General features: G+C 39.6%; 2 protein-coding genes across 2 annotated transcripts in view; both read left to right on the top strand.

Moving 5' to 3' along the window:
* The window catches only part of LOC123517660 (proteoglycan 4-like), a 27,753-nt gene extending 21,954 nt beyond the window's left edge, over nucleotides 1–5,799 (top strand). Inside the window, exons 2-3 of the mRNA XM_045277976.1 lie at nucleotides 978–1,160; nucleotides 1,471–5,799. Of these exons, the coding sequence (XP_045133911.1) occupies nucleotides 978–1,160; nucleotides 1,471–5,139 (3,852 nt within the window). The 3' untranslated portion in view covers nucleotides 5,140–5,799. The remainder of the gene's footprint in view (nucleotides 1–977; nucleotides 1,161–1,470) is intronic.
* A 2,405-nt stretch (nucleotides 5,800–8,204) lies between these two features.
* Nucleotides 8,205–14,579, top strand: LOC123517665 (DNA-directed RNA polymerase II subunit RPB9-like). The gene is made up of 4 exons (XM_045277984.1): nucleotides 8,205–8,364; nucleotides 9,802–9,910; nucleotides 13,123–13,254; nucleotides 14,214–14,579. Exons 2-4 carry the CDS (start codon nucleotides 9,815–9,817, stop codon nucleotides 14,367–14,369), a joined length of 384 nt encoding a protein of 127 aa, XP_045133919.1. The 5' UTR covers nucleotides 8,205–8,364; nucleotides 9,802–9,814; the 3' UTR covers nucleotides 14,370–14,579.
* Nucleotides 14,580–21,138: the final 6,559 nt, after the last annotated feature.

The raw sequence follows: 21,138 nt of genomic DNA, 5'->3' as shown, positions 1-21,138 counted from the left end.
AAAAGGTGCTAGCAACAAAGAGGACAAGTAAGAGTCCACGTAATCATGCAAGGCAGGCACGGTGATACGCACTACGCAGGCATGTTGAATTTTCGTGAATTTCAGTGAGAAATTAACGTTGGCGTGTCTCAATAAATTTCTCTTTCAACCAATAAAATTAATGCATCACCTTAGCACTAACACGCATTAGCACGTCCACACATCAGCACTTGATGCAAACTGTAACTCACACATGAGTGAGGAAAAGTACAGTAAATCCACGAACTAGGTCGCCAAGTATCTTTCATCACTGGTGGAAGTTGAGCCAAACAAGTTCTTTCAGGCAGACGAGGCAAGAATCCTCGAGTGTCGTAAATCTTGCCACACACTGACCGAGTTCATTGATTCCCCAAGACGCAGGAGGAGCGTGGCAGAACATCAATAAACCTGTGAGTCGTCGCCGCCCAGAAAATTGTAAATTGGCCAAGGTTCAGACTTTGCCTCGCTACGATGCAGGATTCAGGGACGATGGGGCGGCAGCAGAGCAGATATCGCCCTATTTACCCGTAAAAAACTTGTTCAATAAATAACACTGTCACATGACGAGAGATTTGTATACAACTACCACTGTGAAATACCACAATGCACACCAGACATTAAGATCCGGTATAATACACAGCAAATGAGCGGTCTTCCCATGCCACTCAAGAGAGTTACTGAATTGGAATCTTGGTTAAAAACTTGTATCAAGTAAAGTAACAAGCCTATCAATGAAGTGATTGTGTAAATATGGACTCTGGATGAAAAACTCGTCCAAAGTCAACACGTTAAATAACAGGAATAACATATCGACAAGGTAGCGATTGACAAGTGTTTCCACCATGTATATTGACGCTGGTGTTTAGTGTAGTGCAGTGATTCCACGTAAATAGTGAGTCGCGGCACGGTGTAAACGCAATAATTCAGGAATGTTGTGACAACCTCATATTTCCTCTCAGGCGATGGTGGTGCTGGCGGTAGCCAGCGTGACGCTGGGCCGGCCATCCAAAAACATAAGCGACGTCACGGACACGCCCGAGAGCTCAGCGATCATCGGGGAGAGGCTGGTGTCCAAGTTCCTTGGACGAGGCGACAAGGAATCTTCTCCATCACCTGGCGAGCCTGACAACTCTCTGGCAAAGGTGAGTACTTACTTGCTCCGGGATACACGCCGAGGATCGAATTTGAATGTCAACTGAAATAAATGTCAATGTCCTCACAGCTGGTGACGTTTTCATAGGACTTTTTTTTCTTGTCAATAAATTAGCTCTTCTAGAAATACTCATGGATGACAAAACAACAACCATTCTGTTTTACAATACTCGATCAAATGTTTTGTGTTAATTTTACTTTTATTTTTAGTTTAGTATTTATATTGATGTGCGAGAATATAAACATTCTTATTTCATAAATGAATATTTCCTCTTTTCGAATGACCTATTATTTCCACAGAAGGCGCCTACCACGCAGCCTCCAGCTACACAGCCTCCAGTTAGCCGGACGACAACTACTCAACCGCCACCTACCCAAGTACCTACTACACAGCCTCCAGCCACACAGCCTCCAACCACAAAGCCTCCAGCCACACAAGCACCTACTACACAGCCTCCAGCCACACAGCCTCCAACCACACAAGCTCCAACTACACAGCCTCCAGCCACACAGGCGCCAACCACACAGGCACCAACCACACAGGCACCAACCACACAAGAGCCAACCACACAGGCACCAACCACACAACCACCACCTGCTCCAGACTCTGAGTTAGGAAGCGAAGACAGTGACCCCGCGGCCAGCGGTAATGGAGAACAGCAAGATGCCACCCAAAACGAACCAGTAGAAGAAAACACACAACAAAATGAGGTTTCCGAGCAAACCACGGGTGAGAAAGAAACTCCAGGGGAAAGAGAACCAAAGAGTATAGCGGAAGAAGGGACGGAGCAGACCATTAAGGATGCAGCAGCGGGTGAAGAAGGGAGTAGTACTGATAAGAATACAACCGCTATGAAAGACGAAAAGAATACCGACGTAGCCAATGAACCTAAAAACGCAACTGAAAACAACAAAGAGGTAACTGGTGAAAAAAATGAGGCTGAAAACAAGGACATGGCAGCAGTAGCCAACAATGCCCCAGAAAACCCTGCTGACGAAGATACCGAAAAAAGTGACAAGGAGGAAAAGGATATGGAAGGTGAAACAGAGGATGACGACGACGACGATGACGACGATGATGGCACTGACGAAGATGGAGGTGAACTGGAAGACAAGATGGAAGAGAAAACAAACACGGAGGGGGAAATACAGAAAGATGAAGGGATGCAGGAAACAAAAACCAGTTCGTCACCAGAAGGATCAGAAACCCAGGTGTCTGACGGAAGGCCACAGAGGGATGCCGATGACCACCCAAACGATTCCAACGCAGACACGAAGGGGCGAGGGTTGGAAGTGGAAAATAAGGCAGATCAAGATTCAAAAGCAGAACCGAAATCGAAGCCAGAGACCGAAACACAAGCAGAACCAGAGCCAGAACCAGAGACAGAACCCGAACCCAAGACAGAACAAGAACCGGAGACTGAATCCGAAACACAACCAGAGCCCAAGACAGAACCAGAACCGGAGACAGAACCGGAATCCAAAACCGAACCAGAACCCGAAACAGAACTGGAATCCAAAACCGAACCAGAACCAGAAGCAGAAGCAGAACCAGAACCAAAGCCTGAGGCAGAACCGGAAACAGAAACAAAACCAGAACCAAAACAAGAACCTGAAGCAGAGCCAGAACCCGAGGTAGAATCTGAACCCAAAACAGAACCAGAACCTGAGACAGAACCAGAATCTAGAACGGAAAAAAAGCCAAGGATGGAACTGGAGCCAGAGACGGAACCTGAATCGAAGGCAGAACCAGAGCCAGAGCCAGAGATGGAGCCTGAATCAGAGCCAAAACCTGAAGCAGAACCACAAGTTGCAACGGAGGCAGAGTCAACAACAGAGGCGACCACGGAACCCACCAGGAAACCAGAAATGAAGGACGAGTCTACCGCCGACGAACAAATGGAAGTGAGCGAGACCATTACCCAAACCGAAACTAGGGTCCCCGCTGAGTCGCAGTCGGATACGAAGCAAAATGCAGAGGAGTCCAGCGCAGAAAAGAGAGAAGTGAAAGTGGAATCCGAGACCAAGCAAGCCAGTGAATCTACTGCTACCGAACCCAGTCCTGAAGTTACATCCAGCAGTGGGAAAGAATCTGTTCACTCACATACAGAAATGGGAACCGAAACCACCGTAGCAAACGAGCCAACAACTGAAACAACCCCCGAAACAACGAGCCAACCCACCACAGAGGAGAGTGTAAACGCCAACACCAAAACTGAGGAGGGACAAAATTCAGGAACACCAACTGAAGATGAAATGAATGCAAACGAAACTGAAGACCAAGTAGGAAGCGAAAGTGAGCATCTGGAAACACGAGTTGCTCCAAGACCAGCATTGGACGAGAGGTTAAATACGAACGAGGAGGTAGGCAAAGGAAATCATGATGACGCCAATCTCCAAGCCATTTTAGTGATGGAGAGAGCCCACAACACAACTCAGGAAGAGGAGACAGCAAAGGAACCGCCAGTCACCGACACTCCACTTACCGACATTCAAAGTGATTATAAGAATGAAATATTCCTGAGAAGTGGTCTGGAGGAAGAAAAAGTTAACACAGATGAGAATGAGGAAGATTCGACTTCCAATTCCAATAAAACTGAAGTAGAGGCTACCACGGAGGAGTATCACTTTCATGATGAGACGGGAGAAAAGCCATGCAACTGTAAAGAACATCCTGAGTTGAAGGATGCTCTCAGTAGATTGGACGAACTCCAACGCAAACAAAAAGACTGGATCGAAATGTCTAAAGATGGCAAGAAAACCACGGCCTCAAAACCTGATCCACAAGAGGTTTCTGACAGTTTCGTGGTAGCGGGAGGGGGTGACGCCGAAGTGGTAGTAGTCAAAGGGGCGGTGGACGAAAGTCAATCTGCCACTCAAGGCCAATTGGTGATGGCTGACTCCTCGTTGGACACGAATACAGGAAAGACACATAATAAGGAGGAGACAAAGAAGAAAGCCGAACACACAGAATCAGATAAATCTTCGGAGGAGTCTGCAGAAAGCATGGAACAAGAGGGAGATGAGAAAGAAGCAACAGACCACCCATCCATCATTACAGATTCCATAAACACGACAACAGAAGAAGATTCACCCTCAACAGAGGAACAAACGACAAGCCCACATACACAAACTACTAGCCACTCTACGGCAACAACTGCAAAAGAAACAGTCTCAAAAAACGAAACACTTCTGGAAACTGAAACTAAAAAAGCAGTGACAAAAACTGAAAATGAAAACAGGGATGAGACTTCTGACAAACAACTAGATCAGACCCAAATACAACATGAGTCTGAGGTGAGGCAGGTCCCTGTCGTCCAAGGCCAAGAGCAACTCGACATGGAAGATACTATAGCAACAACAGGAGAGAAACCCGACATTAAAATAGAAACAAATTCAGAAATGACACAAGACCAAAGTGCTATGTCAGAATCATTGCCAAAGTCTTCTAAAGACAAGATAACAAAAGCAGATAAAGGAGTCTTGTACAGACCGATAATGAACGGTAAGTCAGAACCCAAACAAGAAAGTGAAGCGAATTCTCAGTCTGAACCAGATCCGGAGCCAGAGGCAGTGACACAAGCAGGAAGTGAACAGAACACAGAAGTAAACAAAGATGTGCAGGAAGTCGCCCCAGAGGATTCCAAAAGTTCACTTCAAGATACTGTTACCGAGGAAGAAGTAACGTCGGAACCTCTCGAGGAACAGGCAGCTGCTGAAGTATTAACATTGAGAGATCTCGTCATGACCACCATGTCTCATGGCCTTGCCGAAGCACCAGCTACACCCAAGCCCACGACAGAAACAAGGGAGGCTCCAACGGAAGGAGGAACGAAGATGTCTGCTACTAAAGGAACGGTGACGGAAGGAAAGACACAAACAATCATGAAAACTAATACGGTAAAACTGAACGTCCATGACCCTGAGGAGGAAACGAGGAAGGACGCCAGTGGCGCAGCGACTCGCTGACGCCAATGACGTGTTATCAGACGCCAAGACTATTCTTCGAACTATTTTAAGTGAGAGGAAGAAAGTTGTTCTTTTGGAGTATATATTTGCGAGGTAGGTATTTAGCTCAATTTCTGTAGCTATATTCAGTTATCAATGGAGTAAGATGTATGTGGTAACAGTGCATGTATTGCGGAGTAATTCATAACTTTATTTAGCTCAGTTACCAGGGCTGCTCCTTCCCCATTGACGTCGACACCCCAGCCCCAACCCCCACCAAACATTCCTTAAACCCAACACACGGCGAAAACGGAACAACTAATCCCCACATCCACCACTACCATACCACTACTAAGCATGCCAGTATCCTGAAGATAATGAGTACATGCCTGCATCGACACACACACACACACACACACACACACTAGTGGTAAATTAAGGCACAAAACCAGGATGTAGAGACAACAACGTCATAACAACAAAACAGGTTTCTTTCTCTGTATTTTCTATGTACATATTCCTTTGCCGCCGTAACGAACGAAACCACCACCCCTACAACTACCACTACCACTACCACCACCACCACCACCACCACATCTGAAACGAAGCCCTGCAAAGTAGTAGTTGTAAGATCCTATTTATGTATACAGTTTTATAATAAAATGCTATATTATCGAATAAGACTTGAACTTTAGTAGCCTTAAAACAGATAAGCACTGATGAAAGCAGACGTGTGTGTGTGTGTGTGTGTGTGTGTGTGTGTGTGTGTGTGTGTATAAACGAAATTTTCACAAACAGGTTACGGCATTTTGAGAAAATATTGTAAAATGCACGAATCCTGCTCAATGCCTAAGAAATTAGATGAATAATCTTAATGTTTCCAGCAAACTCCTAGATATATACCTAATTTTACATCGTTTCCTAACACAAGTATTACGACTTAAACGTATAGATTATCTTCTATCGCTAACATCTACAGTTGGTTCCCCACTTCATGAAACACTCTTTTTTTTTTTTTCATGGCAGCTGTCATTGACTGTACCGACCTCTGTCGTGTATTATAGGCCTGTGTGTGCTGAAGATGGATCTATCCGACTGGAGAAAGAAAATAAAAGATCTAAAAAAGCATAAGAGGAAGTTACTGGAAGCAATGAAAGAAGGCATATTGGAGATGAGTGACCCGCTGAGTGGTGAGGGATCACTGCACTACTGGTAGTTCACCCTGCCGACACGTGTAGACTAGGCGGAGGAACAAACCTCACGTGATAGCAACACCGATATATGCAGTATAAAAGATGCACCAAATTATATACTTGGGAAATATTCATAGTAGATTTTGAGATTATCATCGTTAATGCAAAATCATAACTAGGTTACAAGATTACAACACATAAATAATAACAGTATTCATAAGTCACATGTGGATAAAGAATTATAATAAATTATCTTTCTCTGACTAATTAATATCAAATTACATCAGACAGAAGAGAAATCTTACATGGGAAAAAAAGATAAAGGAGGGAGCTGGACGAGTGCGTGGCGGATTACAAGTAGGTGGCGACGGGCTGACTCTCAGGAGCATTGCCTCCTGAAAACAAGTTCAGCATAGAGACAAAAATAACCGAGCACAAGACCATACAACAAGCAAAGAAGCCAGAGACTGTTCCCAACATCAACTTTAGCATTCTTTGCTGCTGCCTCGCCTGAACTGCTAATTGTCCCTGGGAAACCACACCTCTCAGAATAAAATCTCCGTGCATGACGAGCTGTTTCTTCTGCTGCCCCATTCCCATCCTCCTCTTCATCTTATTGGGTTGCTGCCTCACGCCAGCTCGGTGTCCCCCCGTCCATTTCTCTTCTATAACTCCGCGTTGCTTTCCTCTAGTAGGTCGCCGCACATGATTCCCATACGGAGGTAAAGGCTTGTTTCGCTCCACTGTGTCAAATCGTATAAAAAACACATATACAAAAAAATATGTAAAATAAATCTTTCTAGAGCAACTGAGTATTATAAATCCAGCAATGATAATGTATTTTTTTCTTCTTCACTGACTGCCTTCTTGGTGAGGACATGGCACCTGTGCCATTGATGACCTATGGCGATACATGTTCTCTCTCTCTCTCTCTCTCTCTCTCTCATATTGTGTGTGTGTGTGTGTGTGTGAGAGAGAGAGAGAGAGAGAGAGAGAGAGAGAGAGAGAGAGAGAGAGAGAGAGAGAGAGAGAGAGAGAGAGAGAGAGAGAGACTGACTTCCAGATAATTTGCTGGGCTGTTCATGCCATTGGTCAGTCACTGGCAGGAGTGGAGATGGTGTGTTACAACTGTGTTAATTAAATGCGTACAGTACAATGGTGGGATATGATGAAACTAAGAACATAATACTATTACTGAGAAGAAGGAACTCATTGAATATACTAACGACAATAAGTCGTATTCTGAAACACTGTGCCACGCTTTCAATACTGGGACACATTTTTACCTTGAGATTTGTGTACGATTAAACCATTCTATTGACGTTAGGAAGGGTCTATGGACGTCAGAAGATTAATGGCCAATCTTTTTACTATTTCAATCCTCACATAAGTTTCTGGAGTATAAAATTACCATACAGTAAGCAAAATGAATATAGAAACACATCATGGTACTGAAGGTGTTAAAGGGTCTACCTAGTTGAAATTGTGTGCTTTTAAGGCATTTTTTGTGGTTTTAGTGACAAATTAACAAGATTTCTAAATTGTTGACGGGAGAAACACTGTTGAGAATTCGGCTTATCATCTTTGTGGACTTTGAAAATGGTCGTGTTGAGAGAGTTAAGCGTTTATGAGTAAGAAGGGCAGTATGCTGCCGTACTGATAAATTATTGTTTATAATACTGATTTTCTGTAGTCAATATCTATCTAGCTATCTACGTATTTCCGTTTGTGTGTTTATTCATTATGGACTACTGCCGTATTGATAACTTTTTGTAATACTGATTTTCTGTGGTCAAAATCTCTCTCTCTCTCTCTCTGTTTGGGTGTCTAATGTCTATTACTGTATGCCTTGATCTGTATCCTCCGCCCTCCAAGACTGTCCCACCGGTGTGTTTGTGCCTCCCAGAAAGCGAGACGCGCCGTGCTCTGAGCTCTCCCAAACATTAGGCAACGTTCACTGCTCAGAGGGAGACGGTAATACGCAATACCAGCACACACTTTAGCTTCTCTGGTTCACATACACCGTCCTCTCTTCATTCACCTCGACAGAAGAGTAAGTGACGCCCATGTAGTGGTGAGTTTTCTTTAATCAGGGCAGTAAATGTGACGAGAACAGAATGTGTGTGTGTGTGTGTGTGTGTGTGTGTGTGTGTAAGGTTCGTATTCTCAAACACTTCTGCGCTTCATCTCCACTATTTCAATTTCAAAAGACTTTATTTGAATTTAGACGAGTTTTTTTTAAGGTGTTTTAATAGTTCTAGAGGCAGAGTGACAAGATTTCTACATCATTAATTGGAGAAGTATTCTTGAAAACACTGGTAATCATTTCTGTGGCCTTGGAAAACAGTCGTGGTGTGAGAGCAAAGTGTTTTTGAATATGGGCTTAAGGCAGAGACTAGTCGCTACAAGATAAGAGGCCTACATGTGACGTCTCTACCTATGGGTGTGTCTGGTCTCCCAAGCTAACTGTTCATTCTGCACAAACTGTCTGGTAACTGTCCATCCAGTCAGCCTACTCCATTACTCCATTACAACTGCATTATTGGCTGTCCTGGTTCCCTTTTGCCATTGTTCTAATACAGACGTCCCTCCAGCTGTCCTTGTTTCCTGGTTTCCCCTTCCTAGCTCTTTCACTCACCTGACAGGACGTGGGAATGAGAATATGATAACCAAAATTAACCTAACGTAGCTAGCATAACCTAACCACACTATTGGTCAGAAGGGTTCTGAGGAGACATATTAGTGGCGCGTGTCGCCTCTAACTAGGTTAGGTTGGTTTGGTTAGGTTAAAGTTAGGGTTACGTTAGGTTAGTTTTCATTATCATATTTTTATTCCCACGTCTCGTCAGCTGAGTGAAAGAGCTGCAAAATGGGAGCTGAGAAACGAGGAGAGCTGGAGGGATGTCTATATTAGGACAGTGCCTCCTTTCCACCCTGAATCACTTGTTTTCTATTTTTTTTCATTCTCTTCAGAAACTGACAATTTTCAATAAAAATGAAAGTATTAGTTTACTTTTTCATCAGTCTCTCAGGAGATAGAGGTTCTCATTCAGAGCAATTTGAATCCCATGTATACTGAATGCAAACAATAATGCTGAGGTTAGGTAGTAGTGTGGGGCTACATTACTGGCAGTATTGTGACTTTCTTCATATCACTTGGTAATTCTTTAATAAAAATAAGTTCCTATCAAAGCAGCTTAATTAGGTGATCCTCTGCCTTGGGGAGCATCAAAGAAACATGAACAAATTTATCAAAAGTCAAAATATATTAATTGCAAAACTTTAGCCTCTGTCAGGACTCTTACAGAAATGGGAGACGTTCAACACTTCATTGGATATCAGATAGCCTTGCCTGTCTTGCCCATTGCTTCTTATTTCTATTCGTGCAAGTTTAGTAATTTATTTATTTTTATTTTTTTTATTTTTTCCTCCTGAGCAATTATTAGAAAATTCAATTATATACAGAATTAAAATAAAGCCTTTTTTGCAGAGGTAGTGCAGCCATGAGTCAGGGTAAGATAGGTGCTGAGGGGCCAGGATTCATTGGGATCCGTTTCTGCCAGGAGTGTAACAACATGTTGTACCCTAAAGAGGACAAGGTGAGTACTGGTATATATAGACTTGACAGTATAGATAGTTCCTCCTTGCAAATACTCAAATTGCAAACCTTGGCACATATGAGTAACTGGCTACAACAACAAGGGGTCATGTGCCAAATACTGTGAAATGGATCTAATACTGTACTTTATTCTATAGCATCTTAGATCAGTGTAATGCCCACTTTAAAAATTCACAATCTTATAGGACTGCATAGTATATTATTCCTAATTAATTAATATTTAAAAGACAAAGTGAAATATTTAAAGAAAAATAAAACACTCACGCATATGCACACCTGTGGGAATAAAACAAAATGCTCACAGTATTATTTGGTGTTGTATGTTGACCTTCTCTTTCAAATTTACTATATTTGTTGGGCCGCATGAATTCCTTTGGCAGCAAGTCATTTGCCCAAACCCTTCATATACATAACATTGTATCTTGTATTATGCAGGCAACTAATGTTCATTAATAATAGTGGTGAACATACTAAGAAACAAGAGTTTGTCACCTTATGAAGAAAAATATGAAAAAATATTCATTACAATAATCAAACCATAATTGTAATATGCAGCAGTTTTGTGGTCTCTATATAAGAGGAAGCATTTAAATTACTTTGAAAGAATACAAAGCATAATAATGAAAGTGGTGTCTGAATTTGATTTATGAAGTTATGAAGAAAGATAAAAATTGGCCTGCCAGCACTAGAACAAACAAGAAAAAGACTTGATAACTCTCTGCAAGGTAATAATGAAATGTAAGAAATAAGTAGCTAATGACAAACTAGTCCATACAAAAATAAGACAAACAATCCTGAAAATAGAAGGGGTCTCCTAGACATGCTGAGGAAAGGAAGATGTTTAAGCAACATTAAGAATAATAGTTTTCTACAGACACATTGAACTTTGCAATGGACTGAAAGAGGAAATGGTTTTGGTGACAATTGTGCAGAAACTAAAAAGAAATTAGATGCTTATGTATAGAGACAGACAACAAGAGGGTAGCTCAGGCCCTGTAAATTACAAAATAGGTAAACACACACACACACACACACACACACACACACACACACACACACACACACACACACACACACACACACACACACACACTGATATTTAAAGGAGGAAAGGCAACTGAACCACTAAATTACAGACCAGTGTCACTTACAAGTGTTTTGGGGAAATTGTGTGAAATAACTATCAAAGAAAATGGGTATTAAATTTCTACAAGAGGAACAGGTCATATCGGATAGACAATTTGAGTTCAGGACAGGGCAGTCATTTGTATCAAACTTATTAAGTTTCTACTGGAGAGTTATTACAGGACTGGAAAACAGAAATGGATGGGTGGGCACAGTATACCTGGATTTAAAAAAGACTTTTGATAAAGTTCCTCATGAAAAACTACTTTAGAAACTAGAGAACATAGGAGAACTGCGAGGAACTTTGCTAGAATGGACAAGAGATTGTTTGAAAGATAGGGAGATGAGAACTCATCTTGGGGTAAAGTAACAAGCGGAGTGCCACAGGGGTCAGTGTTAGCCACCATTATGTCTCAGATTTATATAAATGACATTCACATTGGGTAAACAGTTATATTAATTTATTTGCTGATGATGCAAAGCTGCTAAGAGTTATCAAAACCTGGGAGGACTGTCTACTGTTACAGGAAGATGTAAGTAAGATCTATGAGTGGAGTAGGAAGTGGAAATTGGAGTTTAATGCCAAGAAATGTCACCATATGGAACTAGGAAAGAGCAAAAGAAGACCTGTATGGAACTATTTGATGGGAGAGGAACAAATAATGAAGACTAAAGAGGAAAAAGATCTGGGAGAGATTTTACAGGAAAATCTGAGCCCTGAAAAACACATAAGCAAGACATTTGGATTATCATATAAAATGTTGACTAATATGAGAGTGGCATTTCAATACATGGACAAAGATATGATGAGAAAAAAATCATCACAAGCATGATATGTCCAAGACTGGAATATGCAGCAGTGATGTGGTCTCTGAGCTTTAAAAAGGATATAAGAAAATTAGAAAGGATACAGAAGATTGCTACAAAGATGGTGCTGGAACCAAAGGACCTCACATATGAAGAGTGACTGAAGAAAATGGGACTACTAACCCTACAAGATAGAAGAGAATGTGGGGACCTAATAATAATGTATAAGATAATCAACAGTGAAAAGATAAACAGGGAAGACCTGGTGCTGGTGATAGAAGAAGATGGAAGGACAAGAGGATATGTAAAGAAGATTAGGATGAGACAGTGTGTGAAGGATAATGGAAAATACAGTTTTCTATACAGAATAGAGAGAAGTGGAATGCGTTGAATAATGAAGTGGTTACGCACATAATGTGCATAACTTTAAAGAAAAATTAGATAAATGGAGACATGGAGATAGGACACTATGAGCCCTTCTTGAACCCTCTACAATACAACTTGGTAACTTGCTATACACACACACACACACACACACACACACGGTAGCTCAGTGGTTAGAGCGCTGGCTTCACAAGCCAAAGGACCGGGGTTCGATTCCCCAGCCGGATGGAGATATTTGGGTGTGTCTCCTTTCACGTGTAGCCCCTGTTCACCTAGCAGTGAGTAGGTACGGGATGTAAATCGAGGAGTTGTGACCTTGTTGTCCCGGTGTGTGGTGTGTGCCTGGTCTCAGGCCTATCCGAAGATCGGAAATAATGAGCTCTGAGCTCGTTCCGTAGGGTAACGTCTGGCTGTACGTCAGAGACTGCAGCCGATCAAACAGTGAAACACACACACACACACACACACACCTCCAGACTAAAATTAAATTTGTCTGAGACTTTAGACCAGTTGGTCTTAACCTTAGAGTGTTTGCCACCGTAGTGGGACGGTTAGTAATTTCAAAGGGGGCACGAGTCCTTAGGGAAAAAGCAGGAACTTCTCTCATTATATTTGTCATTCTTTTAACAAGAACATGGCCATGTAATGAGAAGTTTATGAAAAATGAAAAAAAAATATTGCCTTTTTCTTTAAAATCTAGGAGGGAATTGTATTCATAGAGGCAAGAGGGCTGTGGAGGGAAGGACAAATTCCTTGAGGGGCCATGGTAGTGAAAAGATTAAGAACCACCACTTTAGACCATTGGATTACAATAATAAACAACTGAATGTTCAAGTCCATGTGTCACTGTACAATGAATCTCATTACAATTTTCAGGAGAACAAAATCTTGCTGTATGCCTGCCGTAATTGTGACTACAAAATGCCAACTGACAACAATTGCATCTACGTCAACAAATTGATGCATGAAATTGATGAGTTGCGTCACATCAGTCCGGAGGTGGTGCAAGTAAGTGATGCTTTTGTGGAGTCTTATTTTATCATTATTAATCATTATTTCCATTACTATTATCATTATTATCACCATCATTATGATCATTATTATAATTATTAATGTTTTTAGATTTAGTGAATTTTATTTTCTGATACCATAGTAAATTTTCATGCACATGTTTTTTTTCATCAAACATTCATTTTATAGATATTGTTAATATGTATAATCATAAATTGGCCTGCTTTTCTTGGATTGAAGTTGGTTTTCCTTTGCATCACTAAACAGGCACAGCACTCTGACATGTTTTCAGTTTAGAACTTGTGTCACTTTTGTAAGATCTATAATAAAACAACTTCCATGTGTAAAAAAATAGAATTAGTCTTGCAGATCTGAATACAAACTTGTAGACAGACACACAGGGATTAAGAATGATTATCATTAATGTAAAGGAAAATCTAATGAAATTGTATTAGATATTGAGGTTTTTAAAGGATAAAGTTTCACAAAATTAGTGCCTGAAAGAAAATCATCCACACTGCCTTACTTTCATCATTGGTCTTATATATTTTTGTAACTCCTAATGTAATGATGTATAACATAATGTAAGTGTAGAGGTTGTACACTGAGCAGACTGTCTAAAGTGTACAAGTTTTACAATCCTTTGAATCTCTCTCTCTCTCTCTCTCTCTCTCTCTCTCTCTCTCTCTCTCTCTCTCTCTCTCTCTCTCTCTCTCTCTCTCTCTCTCTCTCTCAATAAACTGACTCACAGAACTTCTTGTAAATTAGAATGGTGTCCACTATATAATAAATCAGAGCAAGTATTTATTGTATTTGCCTTGTGTCAGCTTCCATGTTTGTCTCCTTTGAACACCTACAACCACTGTAATCCTTTAATGAGATTAGATTCCTGCCAAGACAAATTACAAATGGCACAACTAAAGGAAGGGAGACACTAATGTTTCACTGCTCCTCAGGACCCCACGCTGCCCCGCACAGATGACCACCCGTGTCCCCGGTGCAGCTCAAGAGATGCTGTGTTTTTCCAGGCACAGACTAGGAGAGCTGAAGATGAGATGAGACTGTACTATGTCTGTTGCAACACTGAATGTGTACATCGTTGGACTGAGTGAATCCTGTGCCACTGTTAAAAGGACATATTTTTGTTTAGATATTAATTAGGATTTTTTTTTTTTTTTTTTTTATATTAGGAAGCCCTGATTATCAAACTGAGAAAATGAGACAATTAATTTGATAACTATTAATGAGATCATTCATAATTATTCATATAGTAAATGAAGCTGCCTACTATACATGTATTTTTATTAAAAATTAAAACTATATTTTTTGTGTCAGAGACCTAATGTTTAGTGCTATCCAAAAAAGTTGTCTGTTTAGCTTTCTATATTTGGCTCCTAAACAAAGATGATAACACAATGACGGCTGAATGACAGGTGTGGTGGTACTGTGGTGGTACTGTGGCAGCCTCAATAGGAATAATAAACAAATAATGTATGTAATCACTTTACTCCTACCAATAGAATGGTAAGTAAGTGAAATTAAAGAAAATTTCTCAGATAATATGACAATAAGTCATAAAAGAAATACAAGACTAATAAGAGATAAGGTGGAGTGTAAATGCACTGAGGAAAAGTGTAGCACTGTCTTGATCACCAGAGGAGCCAAAAGAGATGGCAGGGAAATGTGCCAATCCAAAAATTTCGTAGAAAAACATCATTCATAATAGAACTTATTACTGTAATAATATAATGTAAAGCTATGAATTCATCTTGCTAATCACTACTGTTGTGGAAGCTGTGGAAACACTAACTTGATAAACACAGGTTCCTTGTAACCTGAATATCATTTTGGCATTTTCCACAGTAAAATGTTTACAAAGACATGCAGAATAAAAAGATCAAAATCTCTGGCATATGTTGAGTGAATCTGATTCAACATTAGTTGTTCTTTTCAAGGCCTAGACATGAAATCTCAACAGGATATAGTCAGCAAAAGGTGGCTCATATTACTGAAACAAAAATAATAAACAAACAACTATTTTTGGTTTTCACCACACTATACACAATAGACCTCAGTATATGTTCAAGTATAGACCAGGTGGCAGAAGCAGATGACATTTCCCAAAATCATTTACCAGATAGATACTCAATATTTTATCTTTACTCCAATGCTTAAAAAAAAGGCAAAATAAACCTGATGTACAGTGTATTTACAACTCAGTTGCTTCATCCATCCAGTCAACACAACCTTCCAAACAACTAATCCCTCTTCTTCACTGACACTTTACCTTTCTCCAATGAATGTACTTGGAATGTCCACTAAAAATATCAGTTGGAAATTTCATATTTCTACATTCAGTGTTGTCTTGCCTACACTGATATTCTTCTACTCAGTTGACTATTCCATACAGAAGCCTTGTCCATCTGTGAAAAAAGTACTGTACTGCTCAACTCACACAGCCTTCCTGACAGGAAGCCTCGGAAGGCTTATGGACCTGATGGGCTCCCTCCTATTGTTCTCAAAAACTGTGCTTCTGTGTTTGCACCTTGCCTGGCCAAACTCTTCCAACTTTGTCTATCGACTTGTACCTTTCCTTCCTGCTGGAAGTTTGCCTACATTCAGCCTGTTCCTAAAAAAGGTGACCGTTCTAACCCCTCAAACTACCATCCAATAGCTTTAATCTCTTGCTTGTCTAAAGTTTTTGAATCTATCCTGAATAGGAAGATTCTCAAACATCTGTCACTTCACAATCTTCTGTCTGATCGCCAGTATGGCTTCCGTCAAGGTCGCTCTACTGGTGATCTTCTGGCTTTCCTTACTGAGTCTTGGTCATCCTCTTTTAGAGATTTAGGTGAAACTTTTGCTGTTGCGTTAGACATATCAAAAGCTTTTGATAGAGTCTGGCATAAAGCTTTGATTTCAAAACTGCCCTCCTACGGCTTCTATCCTTCTCTCTGCAACTTTATCTCAAGTTTCCTTTCCGACCGCTCTATTGCTGCTGTGGTAGACGGCTACTGTTCTTCTCCTAAACCTATTAATAGTGGTGTTCCTCAGGGTTCTGTCCTGTCACCCACTCTCTTTCTATTATTCATTAATGACCTTCTTAACCAAACTTCTTGCCCTATCCACTCCTACGCTGATGATACCACCCTACATCTTTCCACGTTCTTTCAGAGACGTCCAACCCTTCAGGAAATCAACAGATCACGCGGGACGCCACGGAACGCCTGACTTCCGATCTTTCTAAGATTTCCGATTGGGGCAGAGAAAATCTAGTAGTTTTCAATGCCTCAAAACTCAATTCCTCCATCTATCAACTCGACACAACCTTCCAGACAACTATCCCTCTTCTTCAATGACACTCAACTGTCTCCTCTTCCACAATGAATATCCTCGGTCTGTCCTTTGCTCATAATCTTAACTGGAAACTTCACATCTCATCTCTTGCTAAAACAGCTTCTATGAAATTAGGTGTTCTGAGGCGTCTCCGACAGTTTTTCTCGCCCTCCAACTGCTTACTCTGTATAAGGGCCTTATCCGTCCCTGTATGGAGTACTCTTCGCATGTTTGGGGGTTCCAGTCACACAGCTTTGCTTGATAGGGTGGAATCGAAAGCTCTTCGTCTCATCAACTCCCTCCTCTGACTAACTGTCTTCAGTCTCTTTCTCACCGCCGAAATGTTGCATCCCTTTCTATATTTTATCGCTATTTTCATGGTAACTGTTCTACTGATCTTGCTAACTGCATGCCTCCCCTCCTGCGGCCACACTGCACAAGGCTTTCTTCTTCCTCTCATCCCTATTCTGTCCAACTCTCTAATGCAAGAGTTAACCAGTATGCTCAATCATTCATCCCTTTCACTGGTAAACTCTGGAACTCCCTCCCTGCATCTGTATTTCCAAATTCCTACAACTTGTCTTCTTTTAAGAGGGAGGTATCAAGGCATTTGCTCCCCTAATTCTAGCTGACGGTTATGGCACTTTTTGAAGTCTTTGGAGAGCCAGCGCTCAAGTGGGCCTTTTTCTAACTTTCTTTTTTTTGCCCTTGGCTGGCCCTCTTCCCTACGTAAAAAAAAAAAAAAAAAAAAAAAAAAAGTATGTATCTCTAGCTATTCATCATTAATTGATCACAAGATCTGGGTTGATGTTGGTGATGTGTCCTTATAAATTCAGTCACTAGCTAGTAGCATGAAGTAACTTACAACAATTTGAGGCATAAAAATAAAATCAGTCTTTCATGTTTATTACCACATTAAGAATCCTGTGCTTCAAAAAATTTGTACTCTGGGACTGTATACAACTCAATGACATCTGAATACAATAATTTACATTCATTATAAACCACATGTATAAGCATTATGCTAGATACAAGAACATAGTGCTTGACATAATAATCTTGAAAAAACCTTAACATGTTTTAACTCTATACAGAGGCTGTTGGTCCCGTCCCCAGCCTAAAAATTTAGTTCCATTTACATTATGAGAGTAGACATAAAAGAGTATGTGAGAACATAGGTCAGATTTGATAATTCAAATTTCAATTTGAAGAGTCAGAGAATATTAGAATTTTGAGGTAGGATAAATGTCACACTGAATACTGAATTGTGTCTTTAGATGTGTATCTCTGCACCAAACATGCCACCAGACACAGACTGCATGGCCATCATACACCTTCTTGTTTGAAATGAATGGGAAAATATATCCATCTTTTGTCAAAAGATACTCAATTAGAAATGTTTGAGTACAGTCTTCATATAACCAGTGACTAGAGTTTCATGGATTTCAGTTTAGTCCTGAGGAGGGTACGGGTGTGCATGTGTGATGGAGGCATGTGCGTCCTGTCTTGGCTACCACACTTAGCTAAGAGATTAACCTGATCTATATAGACAGATAAAAAGTTAAATAAATAAAAATAAATAAATGCAAGTAAATTAAATGAATAAGAGAAGAATAACTAAAAAACTGGCACCATTCTAATGTGCCATTATTAAAGACAAGTAACCAATAATTGAAATAAAACTGATAAGCAGAGATAGGTATCAAGAAATGTCATGTAATTTACCTACTTTGTAATCATTTAACTAATAAGCAAAGGAAATTTAAACTGAAATTGCATGATGACTTACTCCAGAAGGTAATCCCTCAGAAAATAATGGTCAAGACCATTATATAGTGGTAGCATGTGCGCCATGAGGCCACTGATGGTACTGTTTGATAACATACACTCATCATGATTACACTCTTAGTTTTTGTGGAAATAAGGGATATCATTCAAAAGCAATAAAAAATACATAGAACAAATAAAAAAAAAACTAATATTTTTTTATACAGTATGTCCATAAGCGTGCCTTCAACATCAAATCTGCCTCCTGATACACACTGTTGATTTCTTACGTCTACTTGTGATGTCAAGAACTACTCACTCCGCCTCACTTTGACCATTCTGAAATTACTCTTCTAGATTCAGTTAAGTGCATGTTCCTAATCACAAAAGGATCTGATTATAAACATTTTTGCTTTGGTAACAGATATTATGATTCATAAAACTGTTTTGTGAACTTAGAGACACTCCATCATATCACTATTCTTTTGATTTCCTCTCCATCATCATTTTGTCCTAATTGAAAAAAAATAAATAAAAAAATAAATAAATACACACACTATACATACATACATACATACATATATATATATATATATATATATATATATATATATATATATATATATATATATATATATATATATATATATATATATATATATATATATATATATATATATATATATATATATATATATATATATATATATATATATATATATATATATATATATACAAACCTTGAGTTACAATCATCCCGACATACAAGTAAACTGAGATATGAGCCATTGCTCAATTTTTTGCTTTGATTTCTGAGCCAAATTTGAGTTGCAAGCAGCTCTAGGTACACTGCCACTAGTTGGGGCAGCAAACACCCAGCATCCTTGGTGTAATGTGATCAGTTCATGAGTTTTCTCTTTTCTTTTCCTCCGTTGAAGCATTTCTTGTGTTGTGTTAGCATTTTTTGTAGTTCTTTAGCCAAATTCTTGTCTGACCATGGGTCCTAAGCAAATGGCACTATGTAATGACACATGCCTAACTCACCTCCAAAACATTCTGAAAAGGAGGATGAAGCAAACCTCCTTGCAGAGCTATTTTGTGAAATGCCCTGCAGATGAGAAAGAGAAAAGGAGAGAAAAAGAGCAAAAAGCAGTGAAGAAAATGAAGTCAAGCAAAAGTGAAGTAAAGACAATTGTAGAAATAAAGGTCTGCAATAAAGTGTAGCATTGAGTGTAACGAGTAAGTTAAGTTCAATTATTAACATTAAACAAGAGTTCATGGTGAACAGAAGTGATTGAAAAAGCACAAAGTGAAAGGAACTCCAACCTCTTCCACCACTACTCTCCACCTCCACCGCCAATTACTGTTAGTTCAAGTCATCTGATCTCCAAGATAAATATATTTTATAAATCCAGTTTATCTATTCTTTTTTTGTTGTTTTATTATTTTTTTACACTAGTTATTTACAAATACTTTTTTCTTACCTAAAAACATGTTAAAGATACTTTTGGGAGGCTGAACCAGATTAGTGGCATTTCAATTAGTTTCAACAGGGAAAATTTAAGTTATGAGCAAATTGTAATACAAGCTCCATCAAGGAATGAATTAAATTTTGAACAGCCTTTTTATTTAAATCTTCATGTTGTCCTTGGCCAGTTTCATGTCTTACATAAAAAAAGAAAAACTGCCAAGCCACCATCATGCTACACCACAACAATTAATAACTTTGCTGGAATACAATTCTAGAGAAACACATCATACTCAGGTAATACCTGGTGAGAAGATTCTTTCCCACATGCTTGGATCATGAGTGTCAAAAAAATAACCATGATACTTTTCGTCTCAGCATTTGTTTTGATACCTGCAAAAGTCACAGCTTCAGCTCCACAAACATCACTGGTCACTGTTGTGGCTCTCTGAATCAATGGATCCACTAATGATAAGGTGGTGGCTGCATAGGATGTACAGTACACACAGTACTATAATAAAAGAGAAGAGTCACCATCTCAAATATGTACATCCCAACATTAAATGACTGGCTGGTATGTTAGCAAAAGGGATTTGCAGTTAATATAACATGCAGATGGAATATAATGGAGATACAGTGGAGACAGAATATTCCAATAATTGGTGAATAACTACATTTTTATTTATTTCATTCTATTTATTTACTTTTTTATTTGTTGTTTTAAGAGTACAAACTGTGAAGGAAGAGCCATCACTCAGATATCTGGCAGCCTTCATTCCCAAAACACTTTGACCTTATTGCAGCAAAAATAAAGAATACTCGCAAATCAGGGAGTAAAGTAAAGTAAAGTGTGTGTGTGTGTGTGTGTGTGTATTTACCTAGTTGTAGTTTTACAGGGCCTGGGCTTTATGCTCATGTGGCCCCTTCTTCATATCTACACTTATCCAATTTTTCTTTAAAACTATACACAGAGAGAGAGAGAGAGAGAGAGAGAGAGAGAGAGAGAGAGAGAGAGAGAGAGAGAGAGAGAGAGAGAGAGAGAGAGAGAGAGAGAGAGAGAGAGAGAGATTCCATATAAATAAAGGGACTGTAGGTGAGTTGTCCTGTATGCCTTGTGACTGACCATAAGATCCTGCAACTAATAATAAAAATGTTTAAGGAGCAATAGGTGTGTTTTTCTGTTCTTTTGTGTCCCATGCCATGAAAAACGGAAAAGAAAAGGAGCATAGATGTTTGAAGAAATATGTGGAAGCATATAGAAAACACAAAACAAAACTTTTTAGTAAGAAAATTTAAAACAGTTTAATTTT

This window comes from Portunus trituberculatus, chromosome 42 (genome assembly GCF_017591435.1).
Source record: "Portunus trituberculatus isolate SZX2019 chromosome 42, ASM1759143v1, whole genome shotgun sequence".
NCBI lineage: Eukaryota > Metazoa > Arthropoda > Malacostraca > Decapoda > Portunidae > Portunus > Portunus trituberculatus.
The sequence above is the reverse complement of the archived record's forward strand: the minus strand, read 5'-3'. Positions and strand labels throughout refer to the sequence as shown.